Raw genomic sequence first — 15,545 nt, 5'->3', positions numbered from 1 at the left:
ACATTCAACTTGGGAAAGTAGATTAGAATTCTGGTGGAAATAACATCTCAACATTTTACCACAAATACAAGAGTTATTTGTGTGTATCTGAGAAGAAATCCAAGATAAGTTAGGAGGATTGACTGGCACACCAATAAAAAAACCAGAATGACTTCATGAAGCAACTCTAGTGAAAGCCTCATTAAGGAATCAAAACCTCCTTTTGGCTCATGATGATTCAAAAACCGGGCCAAGGGAAGCAATAAGCTACAGCTTTAGTGGAAGAAGATGCCAATGAACTTTCAAGTCATATTATTCCATTATTTTTTTCAATAGCGTATCTTTTCCGTGGCAAACCAACAGACCACCTAGTCTACCTTTGCAAGGATAAGCTGCCTGAAGCGATGCTCTGTGAATCTTGGTCACCTAATGGATAATAATCTATCAATAAATATGGATCAACTCTACTGTGGATGCTGCTGTATTTGGTACCCTACATTCAGTGAAAATGCCAGCATTTAAAAGAAAACCTCGCTTTTTAAAAGCAAGATTTTAAGAAAGTTCTTAAATAGTTTCTCCTTCAGCTCTGAAAGGAGGCTATGTGAGAGACTACCCATCCGGAGACAGTATAACATACTTCACATCCAACACAACATCCAGACTTGTTTTGGGAACTGCACAGACTATACAGAGAACACCACAGTGATACTGGTGCTACTAGGTTCTAACCACAGTTACTACCGCTTGGGTGTTGACAGGTGTCTGTCAGACAGGGTATATGGGATCCCACATGGAGGTGGTGGATTTGGGTCAGAATAGATGGGTCTTTTCTCCACTAGGTTTTCCATGATGCTACACTTGAAAGTTGTATCAAATATTTTAGTCACAGGTGTGATTTTAGGGGGGGCAGTGTAGAAGTTCTAGGTAGACCTGATAAAGAAAAGTGTCTTTTACTTGTATGTCTTTTTCCCCACACAGGGACAGCTTCCCCAGAATAAATTGCATTCACAACTGTGATTAAAACAGGGGATTGAAGCATTCCACCAGATCCTAAAAAGCAAAAGTGATGCAGCTTGTCAATCATCTGACAGAGAAAACTTTGTTAGTGTTAATACTAGCTTTTAAATCTTTTTTTTTCTGATTTACTAGACTAAAAAGGTTAAAACCTCCTATTTTTTTCCATTATGCCTACCTGGACCTCTGCTGGTTACTTTGCACCTTCATATTCTCTAGTCAGGTGCACCAGGCAACGGCCAGTCTGGAAGGAGGTTAGCATGAAGTTGAAAATTGCAGCTTTGTTTTCCAGAGTATTTAATACACAGTCACTCATCCATGAAATGAAACCACCTAAATGGCTCACTGGACCGCTATGGTATAGCAAATACCATCATCCCAGTTGCCATCTATTTTTTTGAGCTGCTGTAAAGTTTAGTTCAGCACTAAATCCCTTTAGTACTGAGCTTTAAAATACTTTAGCAGCTCAGAAGCACTTTGGCAGCTCAAATGCTCTTCATGAAGCACCCAGCATCCTAAACCGCTTTAAGTCTAAAGTATTCAAAAAAAAAAAAAAGAGTCAAATGAAACATGTCCAGCAGCACATGTTCAGATACATACGTCAAAAACAAAGGACATGGTGCTGTTCTTGGATTTGACAGACTTGTCTGCTTCCAGGAAGACCTGAATCTTGGCCAACACAGAATTTAGCATTTACAAGTGTAAAGAACTTTTTAATTTGAGGGAATGCCAGTGGCATAGTCCAAGTATAACTTCTACTTTCAGTCTGAATGGTTGAAATGACTGACTTGCCTACCCTTTGGAAAACTCATTTTGAGGCTGAGACCAAGTATCTTCACCATACCAAGGAAATGGTAAATTCCTGAAGCATGTGAATTAGATTGATAGCTTTCCCTTAAAATTGTTTTTAACTCATCAGTAGGTCAAAGGCAATAAAAGGCGTTATAATAATTACTCTAATTTATAAATGGCTTATGTAACAAAATATAGGATTTGGCTTCCATCAGATTTTGGATAATGAGCAGTTTTTAAAAGTTTGGTTCTGTTTTGGAGAAGGACTAGCTGTGAAAAAGGGAATGTTGGTTGTTCTTGCTTACTATTTCTAAGGAATTTCTGTATCCTAGGTAGCTGGTTTAAAGGTAAAACAAACCACTGGGCAATTGGATCTGTCTTGTACTCACGGCAATGCTAACATCTCAAGCTGTGTTTGATCTCACTGGTACTTGTACAACACCACTGCCTTTGGTCATGCATGTGTAATCAGTCCCACAGTTGGATTTTATCACGCCAATGCTGTTAATCACAGGCATTGACTTTGTAAGGCTAGACACAGGGGCAACATAGCATAAAAATGAAAGTAAGCAAGTTTGGCATAATTGTAAAAATACTAAGACCTGAGCAAAAGGTAGATAGAGTTCTCAGAGAGGGCTGGCATTTTAATGTAATAGCATCATCAAAACATGCTAAATGCAAAGTGGCAACTAAGCCATAGAAAGTCAAACCACCCAAAGTTCTGGATGGTTTTGGCCAATTGTGCTTCAGAGATCACATCTTTGTGGGGTGATTATTAACACAAATTCAGCAGTTGTCAGTACTCAGCTGAAATGGAAGGCAGCTGCTGTCAGGGAATTTGTCAGTGATGGTTTCCCTGCCATGGGATTCACCTCCCAAACTAGACTCAGCAGAGAGGAGTCTGCTGCCCTTAGCAGCACAGTCAGTCGTCTCTTTCTTAGATCTTGTTTCTCACTGATTCCTGTTTGCTGGCTCTCATGAAAAGGTTCAGAAAGGCATAATTCACTTGAGCTCTCTTTGGCTTTGGTAGATTCTCTGTGCTTCTCTCATTGTATTTCTAAGGTGTCCCTCACTGTTATCCATACCAAATGCCAGCTGAACTTATGGAGCTGTAACTCTCTATCTACAGGATGAGAACACTTAAGCATTACATCTTCCATCTTTCAGAAGAGAGAAAGAATCCATTTTGTCAGAGCTAATGGGGAAGAAAATTCAACTTACTTTAAAAAAATTTAAACATTTGCTGTGCAAATTAGTTTGAAATGAATGTACAAATGCCCTTGCTGCCTTTAAGCTAGCCTGCTCCCTCTGCCAAGCCCCCAGTTTAACTTTTTAACATCCAGGCTGTGGGTTACCCAACTAATTTCCTTTATGACCTACTTGCACAAATAATCCTGCTGTAGATCATTCCCCCATAACCCTGAGCAGGGCATACTGTGGTTCCTCATTCCCCTGGTATCAGTATCATTTGTGATCTAGTCACCTGCTTCTTTGGACAGACTTAGAAATGCTGACAATCCACCTCAATGACACTACAGCTATGCAACTATGCATTTGTAGTGTATTAGTTTTTAGTCTAGATTTCTAGTCTTCATCTGGCTTTATTTACCTGCACATATATGGATAATTAATCTGAGCCTAGCTGTTTTTATCACTGTTTTCATCACTACAAAGCACGTTCTTTTACCTGTTTTACTTCATTTGACAGTCTTAAGGGGCTGATGTCATTTGGAACAGCTTATTTCTACCATTTCTTTCCATCTGTTTTACTTAGTTTACAGTAGACAGGGCTCCAAACTATTATAATCCTCAAATTAAAACAAAGATACCTGCCTTCCTGAGTATGAAGCACATGTCACTGTTCTCAGGCTGCTGTGATACACCACAGACTGCAGGCAAAAGACTTTGTCTTAATGACGTCCTTCTGAGCAGCTGATATTTCCCAACATCCTGACTTCCCTTACATACCAAGACCCAAGGACACTGAACAACTCAATATAAACAAGGGCAACATTTGCATTGTCCTGAAAACTGAAAGTTTCTATATGGTAACCAATACAATCCACAAGCACTGAAGGGTACAGCTGTGACTGGCCGAAGGACTACGTGCTTATCTAAGAAATAACTTGTATAACCTGCTCTGTTTCTTACATTGTTGAATGTCTTACTCTTCTCTTTGGGCCTGCTGATTCAGTTCTTTACAACGGAAAAGCTGTTGCTGTCTCCTTGCAGCATGACTCCACGAGATCACATGAGAAAAATGTCTATCCTGGGGGAACAAGGAACACTAGAAGAAAAGCACTTATACCGATTAGCAAGTGGCATGGCAGCAGGAGGTAAGCAGGAAGAAACCTAACTAACATTTGTTTTTAGGGTTGCTAATAACTGTACAAGGTACGAGAAACAGCCAGCAACAGGTTTAATGTCTTTTAAAAGTATTTCAAATTTGTCCTAGGGGTAACTGCAGAAATACTTCTCCTAAGAGAAGTATACTTCTTTTAAGTATAAATAAGTATATATTCTGAAGTATAAATACTTCTCTTAAGAGAAGTTAACATAAAGTTAACGTGGGGGATTCTCGGCATTCAGAATTTGATCAAGAGATGCTAAGCATCTAGAAGAAGAGTCAAAGTCACACAGGAACTCGGCAACAGAGGCCATAGCTAGACATTATGACATTCTGGCTCACCACTGCAGGCTCTTCTTTCTAGAGCTGCTGTCTCATGACAAGGCAGGTTCCAGCTAATAAGATTTTTCTAAAAATAAAACTGTATATAGAAATGAGAACTCTCTCAGAGAACTTAGCATTCATGGCTATTCTCTTCTGTTTCATAGTGTTATATGAATTATTGTTAATTGTAAGTTGTCCTTTTGTACACTTCACTGTGCACATCCTGTTTATTTTTGCTGCAGTTTGATTGTATAAATCTACATTTTTAAACAAAGTGGTTAAGGTGGCAGTGGAAACATCTTTTTTAGTTGCTGCTATTAAAAAAAGTGTGATTTGCTAACTCGTACTAGAATGCTGGCACTTGAGGAAAAAAATCCTATTTTTTCTGGTGAAGTTATACTGCAGACAGAATCACTTTCTAATTTACTACATTGACAACAGAACTCTATATGCTTTGTGTCAGAACTGCGGCAGCGGCAAGAGATGCTAATGAGAAATCAGTTGATGACAGTAAACCCTCAGCTAATGGGTGCAGGCCAGCAGAGAATGCAAGCGATTCCCTCCCAGTTTGAGCCTCGACTGGTAGACAGGTATTTTGCACCATTTCTCTCTTATAATACCGCAGTTAAAGAATAACTGTGCGTGTGCTGTACCTGAGTATATAAAGATCTTAGATTATTCTTAACTAAACAATGTCCTTTGCATATCTGAATGTATTTTTTTCCCCCTCTCAGAGATCTGTTACCTTCAACTGAAATGATGGCATCAACTGACCCAAGACAAATCCATATAGCGTCGCACCTTGGGCCCACAGTCCCACAGCATGCAAACATGCCAAACATATTGTCCAACCGTGTTTACCCAGGCCCAGGTAATGAAGCATTGTCTGCATCCTGAAAAGTGATAGCATGTAAATGAGAAAGCAAACTGCACCTACTTGTTTTTCATAGGTTTGTCAGTACTGTCAATAAAAGTTAATTTTCTTTGGAAAAAACAGTCTCACTAAAAGGAGGCAGTCTGCCTACCAGGGATTCTAAACCATGCCAGTTTAAGTCTAAACACATCCATTTTAGCTTTTGTTAAATACACTGTTTCCAAAATCATTTGCATGTTTGCATTCTGTCCTTTTCCTTTTGTATTTTCCAAACATTTTCACACCTGAACAGAAGGCTGTACCTAAACAAATGAGTCCAATCGACAACACTTTTTGCTACATTTAACTCCCTCATTATGACCATTGGCTGTTTTAAAAGACTACTTTACTGATCATATTCTTTAGTCATAATATCACATGCCACTTTACTCATGCAGGGCAACTACAAGTCCTTTTAATAAAGGCTCAAAATGACAAGGCAAAGCTGTAAGGGGAAGGTTGGATATCACAGCATGGCAACACAACTGTGGCGTGCATGTCATGCTGCACATAAATTTACATGTCACTTTATACAAAGAGGTCATATCTTAAGGTTCCTTCTTGGAAATGAGTGAATAAATTCTCAATGCCATATAGATCTAGAAACAGGAGTTTCTGGCTTCAGCTTTTCTTCCCCCCTAATGCTGATCTCAAATAAGATATTCCCGCATAAGATATTCCCGCAAGAGGAAATGTCATTTAAAATTACACGGCATCTGGGCTGAAAACAGTCTTGAAGGAGACGGTTTGTTTTGCTTAACTGTTGGTTATTGTTTTCTGAGCAGCTATATGTACTCCAAAGGCATAAGTCACCAGATAAAACCACCCTGCTGTCTCTTTCCTTTATGGATAATAACAGGTATACCTAACTACAGATCTGATCCTGCAAACACCCGATGCGGGACTTCATGTTTCTACTACATATTCCCACCAAAGCAATGAACACAAATAGGATTTAACTTGAAGTCATATCAGCTTCCTGGTGAAGCACGTAGTTCAAGTTTTAAAAAGCTTTTAAAGTGTCTCTGCATTGCTTTGGGGTTTGTGCATTTGCTTGAGGAAACAAGTGAATTTTAAAGATTTTTTTTCCCCCCCCTCCCTTTAAGGATATAGCTTTCTGCAACCAGAATCCATGGAATCTATGGCCAGAAGACAGGAACTGGTTCAAAAGCAAAATATTGCCAGGTAATCAATAGTAAGCTTTGCACTGAGGTGCATGCCAGGATTCTGGCACCAAAGGCATCTGGAAATTATTAAGTCACAGACTTTTGGGGGGGTTTTATTGACAGTGATCAAAATACTTTTTCAAATCCTCTAGAGAAGCAGAGGGTCCTTGATTATCTCTTAAGGTCTGAAGCTACTGAACTTTCTGCTTGCCCCTATTCTGCTTTTAGCCTTAAAATTAGATAAGAAAAAGAAACAAACCCCTCAGCTTGGTTAAAGAAAGAAACAAGCTACAAACTTCAGCCCCAGCCCTTGAAATCTGGATCCAGACACCCTGAAGCTACAAAAAGTCAGAAACAAATTCAAACTTTACAGCTGTGTACTATCACACACAATATTTAAAGCCTCTACAGCTAGGCCCTTGGGATGATTAGCAATGTCTCCACCCTACCAGGGTGGACAGCTTTCCCAGTTTAACCAAATAGTCTGAATGTCAGGGTGACTAGCAAGAGTCCAGTTATTTGTACGAGTTTCAGTGTAATCAGTAGCTGGTTAAGTAACCACCAGTGCCCTCCCTCACGGCCACACCATTTCCATAGAGGAACTCTAACCTCAATCACTCCTGCACTGGGGTTCAGCACAGTACTGAGTGGCAGCACCTCTCACACAGTGAGACTAAAAGCAAAGAACAGATAAATTCTGAGTAGGCATCTCAAGAGAATTATGACAGAAGTGTTTTGAGCTCTTCAGTCAGCAAAGCTTGATTACTGAACTCCTCCAAGCACAAGATTTGAATCAACAATGCATTTCATATAGCTCTTGCCATGTGGCAAAAACCCTGAGAAAAGCAAGTAAAATAGCCAGCAGCAAGCATGGCCATCACATACATATCCAGCCACATCAGAGCTAGTCCTACCTGTTCAGGCTCTTCCCTCAGCCCACCAAACCCAGGAAAACCCCAACATAAAATAGCTCAGCCTAAATCCATGAGAAAACCTTTTACCTCAGTCTTTTAGCATCCTGGCAATTTCCACTAGCTTCACACTGCTTTCCACAGCACGTGTCACCTTTAGAGCTGCACTTGCTCCTTTCACCCTTTATAGAAATCAGGTGCTGGCAAACATTCTCCTGCACTTGCTGCAGCTGTGCTGCTGAGCACCTGGGCCCAAATCCTTGTTCTCCAAGGGACTCTGCCTCATACCAAAGCTCAGTGATCCCTCGTCTGCTGGTCCTCCGAGGAGCAGACTATCTTATCTGGAATGTAATGCCCTTTGCTGTTTATCTCCACCTCAACAGCTGTGTGTGAGTAAGGACAATTGGGCAAGATGTATAAGGACATGGTATATAGACAAAACACTTCCATTGGATCTCTGAAAGCAGAAAATTAATAATTTGGAGGTTGTTGCAAAGATGAAAAGAGAGCAGAGAAAAAGCCCTGAACGTTACGGAGTGATTGACTAATGCCTCCTCACAACAATCATCTGAACAGATACCTTTTGCCCAAACTGTTTTCCTGACAATTTTACATTAATGAGAAGTCTCTTAAAACTCAGACTCTCTCTGACCTGTTATCCTCATTGCAGTGTTAGGAAAGTTATCTTGGTCCACTTTAAAGACTTGGCTGCCCTCACAAGCCCTGTTCCAAAGAAGAATGTGGAAGTCCCACTGAAAGCTCCTAAAAGCAAGGAAGGCAGGCTGAACCATTTCTGGTTTGTGTCTGGTAGACTGGCTCACTTCTCCCATCTCTCAGCTCCAGCTGAAGCCGTGGAGCTCTAGGAGCTATAGCTTTCTGTTTGATCACTAGCTTGGCTCCAAAGAAAGCTGATGCCAGCAAAGGTTGGTACAATACTACTCTTTGTATGCTCCATATCTCACTGGTAAGCCCTCCTATCTGCTATGCCAGCTGGCACAGACCCTGGAACATTGGCTTTATGCACCAGGAGGGAGATCGGTTGAACACTTACCGCCAGGATCTCACCCTTTCACAGTCTCAGAGCCATGCTCAGGTGCCAGGCACTATGGAGAGTTACTCAAGAGACTTACTCACATTAGCTTACTCTGAGTGTATGCACAGGTTCCAATTCTAGTTCTTTATCACTTACAATATCACTGCCATTTTCCATTTTTCAGTTTAATTTTCTCATTGGTAATGTAAATCACTTACTTTCTTTAGTCTTTGACCCTTATGACTCTGGAGACAATTTTCCAAATCCCAAGTGAGCATAATCACTGTAATAATGCCTAGATTGCCAATATATAAATAACACTTTTTTGTCTGAAATATTATCCAGAGGCATCACATGGAAGATATACTTTCTCTTCCTTTTAGTTGACTATATGTATCTGGCAGCACATTAAATATAGCCAGGTTTGCCATTTCATCTGCAGTTTGTGACCTCTCACACATAGCAATATAGGGGAGAGAGAAGAAAAGCAGTACTCTCACCTATTCAACTATCTGAGTTTTAATCTGCCACTAAAAAAAGAGGTGATGAAGGAACTAAGCTGCCCTAACTGCTTGTGCTCTGTGTGTCTCTTAGAATGGAAATGGAGATGAGTGCTATTTTTCAGCAAAAAGAAATTGAGAAAGCTCATCGGAAAGGGCTACTGGGCCTGGAAGCACCTTTCCTTTACCATGGGATGCCAGCTAGTCCCATTGCTTTCCGTGGCAGGCACAGACTACCTGAAGGCCACCTTCCCAGTGACTTATATGTTCATCGTACCACCCTTGATGAAATTCATGGCAACACTATGCTCATGGCAACCAGCCCATACCCTCCAGTCAGCACTTTGCAAAGGGAGAGGGGACGTCGAGCAGGGAGAAGAGCTGGAAATCACAAAACTGCAGACTGTACTGCCAATGGCACAAAGAACCAAGCTGACGACAAAACTATGGACCCTGCTTCAGCTGCAGTGGATGATGAGAAAGAAGAAAAGAAGGAAGCAGAGGTGGAGACACCAAACAAACATGAACAAAGCAAAAACCAGACTGAGCCACCTGCAGTTGCCAAAAACTGTAAAGAGTTTGAACAAGGCTTGAGAAAAAACTGTGCTACTCATGAAATTTCTGCTGAAACCAACAGCTGCAGCAACACAAATGAGAAGGAATCTAATAGCTCCTGTGCTGCTTTTGATGACAAGTACATGTACCCTTCTGCAATCCCATTCTCAGCGTTACCATATGGATTTCCAGTACCCAGCAACCCATTGCTACCTTCAGGTTTGTGAAGTCTCCAGATTACAGTTAGAGTGGCATGTTGATATTATTTCTTTTTATTGATATGCGCTCTTATTTCTTCCTTCTGTTTCAAGCAAATTTTTGATATGATAAGAGTCATGGCAACTATATGTAGAATTCAGATGCTGCAAATAGTAATAACTTGGCAAATCCAAGTCAGCAAAGGTAAAGGGTGGTCTTCACTACCTACAAACTGTGCTGCTTGCTGGCATAATGGAGGTTTCAGCATCTTAGGAAGCAGTGCTTTACTTTGCAGGACAATGCAATTGCACAGCAAAAAGTCAAAAAGCAGCCTCCTAACTGTTTCAGTGCTCTGTGTCATGCACTATACCACTGTAGGATGTCATCCTGTGTTTATATCAGTCCCTGGGCACAACACACTTGTCACCCCTAAGCTGTCAAGTTAGCAGAACTTTGAGGTTCTCCGCAATTCTGTTCAACATGTTACATTCTCTCCTCTCTTTCTGGTGGTCGGGGAGAAATGTAGCAGCACACAATAAACTGATCATAATCCCTGTGTGTGTCAAACAGGACAAGGAATCCCCTTAGAAGCTGCACTCATTTAGGAACAAACTTATCCCTGAGACTTGACCTTCCCAAGAACAGAGCATAAGACACAGGCCTCTCCAGCCACTGTGCAAGAATCATTGTTTCTAAAGTTTTGCAGCTCTTGTTAAACGCACCAGTGCCAGTGGATGAGCCCTGAAAAACTTCCCGTTACCTGAAATGAGCTAACAGGCTGGGGGTTTTGTCCAGGATCATCTACCAAAGACGTACTGTACCACTGAAAAATATGTAATGCACATTAAATATTCAGTTCCTGTCTGCAAAAGGAATTTCAATTAAAATAAACCAAATTGCTGAATGAAATTGTGAGCTACCTCTTCTACCCATAACTTTTCTATATGTCCTTCTAACTCACAGTAGGCACTATGAGCTAGCAAAGGGTTGGTTCTGTTCTACTGAAATATTAGTCAAGTTAAAATAACAGTGAAGTCTAAAGAATCAAAAGCATTGGATAATGTACTCATTAGAGAAAATACTGCAGTATTATTTGTATGTCTAGTGACTGGTACATACAGTGCCAGCAGTAAACAAAAGAAGCCACCAAAAGAAAACCCTCCAGAATCAGCTACTACTGACTATCTGGTGATTTTGGTGCCTACGACTCCTGTATCTGTCTGGCTACACACTGCTGTTAATATATTAGGTGCCGGAGAAGTGTTAAAATTCCCATGTTAACAGTCACTTCCTATTGATTTGCCAGCAAAGTCCTACAAACATAACATTTGTGTTTCCTCCTCAAAGGAGCACATGGCCTGATCCTGAATGGAGAAGACATTTCTTCCATTGAAGACATTCGCAAGTGGACTGTTGATGATGTATACAGCTTCATCGTTAGCCTCCCAGGCTGTTCAGATTATGCCCAGGTGATTATAAACATTCATCACATTTTCCGGTCTTCAGGACCATCTAGATTTAAAGGTCATCAAACAAATGTAAATGCTAGAGGTTAACTGGTTGTCACAAAGTTACAAATGTAATAGGAGTTTTTATTGCACTTCAACATAGGAAGCCACTTGCTTCATAATGGGAAAAGCAGTCCATTCTCTGAGAGGTTATATGCACTTCTGCTGCGATCTGGAGTCATTGGTCATGACATGTACCAGGAGGACCAGCAGCAAAACAATAGTATAAGAAAAGTACCTTAATTTTTTCATTCCACATGCCCTGCACAATTTTTAAGCAGATTAAAGCAATTTTGCATTCTTGGATATTGGTATAACCCAGCTACTGCCGCTGAGCTCTTATAGGCATCATTCCATTTGAAAAATGAAATATCATTAGAAATGCAAGCAAAGAGGTTGAAATCTTGTATATTCCTGGTAAAGCCTTAGTAAGGTCAACACTAGTCTTTCATTGGTAGCAGGCCTCTCACTTCCTAAAAACAAAAAAAAGAACTAAGTAACATTGAAAAACTGCAAAGTTCCCACTTGCCAAGAACAAGTTGATAAGCTACAGGCAAATGTGCTGATACCCAGACACCTGAACAAGAGATCTCATGCTGCAGTTAAGAGATAAATATGAAGATAAAACATTAAAATTATTATTTCCTCCTTTTATTGTCTATGCCTCAGGATTAAGCATAAAAAATAACCAGTGAAGTTTGTTTTAGCACACCATGATGTGTTTTATTGTTTCATAAGATATTTAAAGACCACGCTATTGATGGAGAAACCCTCCCACTGCTAACAGAGGAACATCTACTGGATACAATGGGATTAAAACTCGGACCAGCATTAAAAATCCGCTCTCAGGTATGATCATTAAATGCATGCCAAATAGCAAGTCACAGAGATGTGAAAGAGTCTGAAGCTAACAGGATGAAATTTTTCCAAAATAAACCAGATTTTTTCTCACTGATAAGGTAACTACCGTAATATTAGGAGAAAATAAATTACTCCAGCATAGTTTTCTTTTGCTTCTCTGCATGTTACAACAGCATGCAGGGAGACACTGAGGGGATGTTAGGACTGACCGTTTGAGAGACACTTGAAGTGGAGTCAGGATACACCACCACTGGAGACTAGGCTGGAAAAGACGTGTTTGATGAATTAACTCAGTTTCACTCCTCTTTTCCCTTCCCAGCTGGTAAGAACTGCTCTGATACATACTTGCTTTTGCTCCAATCTGGCTTTTAAAACATACCAAGTAAGAGGTTTCTACAGCCTTTCTGGCAATATAATCTTAAGTGTTTCATGGACAGCCTATCCCTCTATGTTTAAAGTTTTCTGCTTTTAATTTCATCCAGAAATATCAACTCTGTGTTTTTCTATTGTTGCCTCATTCTTTTCCCTTTCTTTAACCCCTTGCTGTCTCTCACTCTTCTCTCATTAAAACCACCTTCCCCGCTCCTGGCTGGCAGTTTGCCTCCCCTCTGTCCCATGGGTGCTACAGCACCTAGAGAGCAAGAGGAGCCTGCTGTCAGGCCCAGCACACTGGGCCATTTCCCAAGCTGAGTATTGCCAAGCTCCTTCCACAAGAACCTGGGCCCAGAAAAACATGAGAGAGGGAAAATGGAAGAGTTTTTTTTCACTTTTGCTAACCACTGATAACCCTTTGAGATGGTTGAGACCGCCTGGATGTCCCTGGCATTGCTACATGACAGTCACTATTGATGTTTAATGGCTTTACCACTATCTCAGAAGCAATTGCTGCAATCCTGCTTTTGTCTTTAAAGGTGTCTCGACGCCTGGGCAATGTGTTCTACATGATGAATCTTCCTCTCTCCGTGCCCCTGCCACCTGCTCCAGGCAAACCCTCAGATCAGCCCTCTGACATAGCCTCGCCTCTTCACTGCAACAGCAGCGGTGATACGCTGGATAGTCCCTGCTCTCAGGACCCAGAAACTTCAAAAGCAGTGGAACAGATTGTTTCAGAAAGCAGGGAAAATCCATGTGACACAGCTGGATCTCAGGCTGACTTTCAGATGATCACTTTTCAGAAAAGTTGAGCTGAGTCCAGGACATAAAATGTTTTTAGTAATACAGGAACCTCTAGTTACAAAGTGTTTGAGAAGATAGCTACAGCCTGAAACCTCTGTATGACTGGGGCTGAATGAAATAAGCTGCAAATGCAGCATGAGGAAGTATGGTATCTGAAAACCATTTAAAAATGCAACTACATGTTAGTGCATTTACTTTCAAGTGCAATTCATTGAAAAGAATACCAGTACAGTAAACAGGTAAATTTAATTTTTCATTAAAGTCCAGTGTGATCCCTGAAACCTGTCAGAGACTCAGAGTGCGCTGTCTGTCTTACAGCGTGTTTCTGACGAGAAACTACAAGGAGAAGTTACAGCTTCCACACATAGCTGACTTCTGCTTCTGTTGAACAAAATTTAAACAGAAAATTTATATGGAATTCACTGGGACAGTATGGAATTACCCACAGAATATAGAGAAATATACCCTAGACTCGGCAATTTGAGTTAATTCCATAGCTATTCTAGAACGAAGCCTTTCTAAGTGCTTGGGAAGGGTATACAGGGTACAGACGAGATACACGGATTAAACCCTGGACATGAAAATACCGTGTGTAACAGCAATTTTAATTATTCCAAGGCATTCTTATCGACGGGGTTTGAATTTGCTTTGTGTGATTGCACAGCTGAGCTGAGCTGAGGTTAGGAGGAAGCATCAGCAGACTCCACCATGAAGACCAGTCACTGGGACAGTAACATTCCAACAGCAACTGAAGATGTTCATCTTGCCATACTGTCCAAACTTTGCAGCCTTGAGAAGAAGGGCAAATATCTATAGTACTCCTTTTCTGAACTAGCAAAGTCTTTCTGTAAAAGGAGTAGAGCCTGATCCTGCTTTCACTGAAAACTGCCACTGACACCAGTTACGGCAGTTTTGGGTTCTGTGCACATATCTCCAAATACTGTGACTGAAATGTGCAATTTTAGGGTTAATCGATAAAATCCAGCAAGGCCCAATGCAAAAACGTGGTACGCTATGCAGGAAAATACTCCAAAGTTGCAGACAGACCCTGAAGTAATCCTCTCCTAAGTGAAGTGCTGGCCTTCTACATCTGTGATCTGGTGAAATAACGGGAGTCTTTCCCAAGAGTTTGGATTATGTCTCATGCATCATCTGTGGGTATTTTTCATATAAGGAACTATTCACTGAATACTCAATAGTGTTCAAAAAAAGCAAAATTACAACCTGAAGCTAGAAAGTTTAATCTCCATGAGACTGTTTAAAAGATGTACAACAGCAATATTAAACTTGGACTGGCAATTAATTTGCTGTTCACTTTGTCTCAATTAATTTCAAAAAGTGTTAACTTCTGTTCTCTTCATTAACTTTTCTACATTTTTTCATCGCTTTAAAACTTAGTAAGGCGAATAAGGAGAGTTTTATGTTAAATTTGGTAATGTAAATGTTTACTTTTTCAGATTTTGGATGAAACACAATTGTCAATGTGAAAAATCATATTCTGTTTGAAATGCTTTTACCTGTTATTTTAACACGTAACATCTTGGATTAATTACACCAGAAAAAATGTTTTGCATTTACAGTAGATTTAACTATCATGATTTTTTTGTATGTAGATTGTTCATATACCGTGAGGGAAAAAGAAAATATTTTTATATAGTAAAAGTGCTTGTTAAAATAAAAAAAAAAAATCAGGGACACCGATTCTGTTTAGCATCTGAAACAACGTCTAACTTACTTTTTTGTACAATTGATGATCATGTTGACAATGTCACTTATCTAATTAAACATACTTAATGAATTGGTTTTCAAATGGCATCCTACCTCCTCATTGTATGAAATATTTGACTTAATCCACACGAGACCTTCTCCACCCCAGAAGAGGAAGCTCTGGTACCTTTCCAGGTCAATGATGCCACGAGGTGTCGCTGCAAAGCTAGGAGAGGTTATCTACTACCCCTCCAAAGTGAAATGCGGCACACTCAAAGTACAGGTGGCCTGCTAAGAGGAAGAATGTGAAGAAACTGAACTTGTTTTTCTGAAGTAACAGCAGAGGAGCTTGACTTGAAATCCCATATGCCAGGGAAGAAAGATTGAAATCTGTTTCTGAAGAGTGTGACTATTTTTGTAAATGGCTCAGACATGAACAGCACCAAAAGCAGAGAAAGCTGTGACGCAAACTTTGCAGTCTGGTACTACTTCTGCAATTAAAAAAAAAAAAAGATCCTTTGCACATACTGGGCACTTCTTCCCAAAATGACAAAAAGAATG

The 15,545-nt window shown here is 40.3% G+C and overlaps 1 protein-coding gene across 1 annotated transcript; it reads left to right on the top strand.

Moving 5' to 3' along the window:
- Positions 1-4,018: 4,018 nt before the first annotated feature.
- Positions 4,019-13,285, top strand: SAMD7 (sterile alpha motif domain containing 7). Its single transcript, XM_009818447.1, has 8 exons — positions 4,019-4,121; positions 4,920-5,046; positions 5,191-5,327; positions 6,476-6,554; positions 9,074-9,753; positions 11,080-11,201; positions 11,979-12,089; positions 13,013-13,285. Exons 1-8 carry the CDS (start codon positions 4,019-4,021, stop codon positions 13,283-13,285), a joined length of 1,632 nt encoding a protein of 543 aa, XP_009816749.1.
- The last annotated feature ends 2,260 nt before the right edge of the window (positions 13,286-15,545 follow it).

The sequence above is a fragment of the Gavia stellata genome, chromosome 11 (assembly GCF_030936135.1).
Source record: "Gavia stellata isolate bGavSte3 chromosome 11, bGavSte3.hap2, whole genome shotgun sequence".
Lineage (NCBI taxonomy): Eukaryota > Metazoa > Chordata > Aves > Gaviiformes > Gaviidae > Gavia > Gavia stellata.
Note: the sequence above shows the minus strand (reverse complement) of the source record. Positions and strands in the feature narration are given on the sequence as shown.

Excerpts from the sequence above, each read along its gene's own strand:
- SAMD7 (XM_009818447.1), top strand. The coding sequence starts at position 4,019 with ATGACTCCACGAGATCACATGAGAAAAATGTCTATCCTGGGGGAACAA. Across the intron at positions 4,122-4,919 it reads AAGTGGCATGGCAGCAGGAG|AACTGCGGCAGCGGCAAGAG; the intron begins GTAAGCAGGAAG and ends GCTTTGTGTCAG. Across the intron at positions 5,047-5,190 it reads GAGCCTCGACTGGTAGACAG|AGATCTGTTACCTTCAACTG; the intron begins GTATTTTGCACC and ends TCCCCCTCTCAG.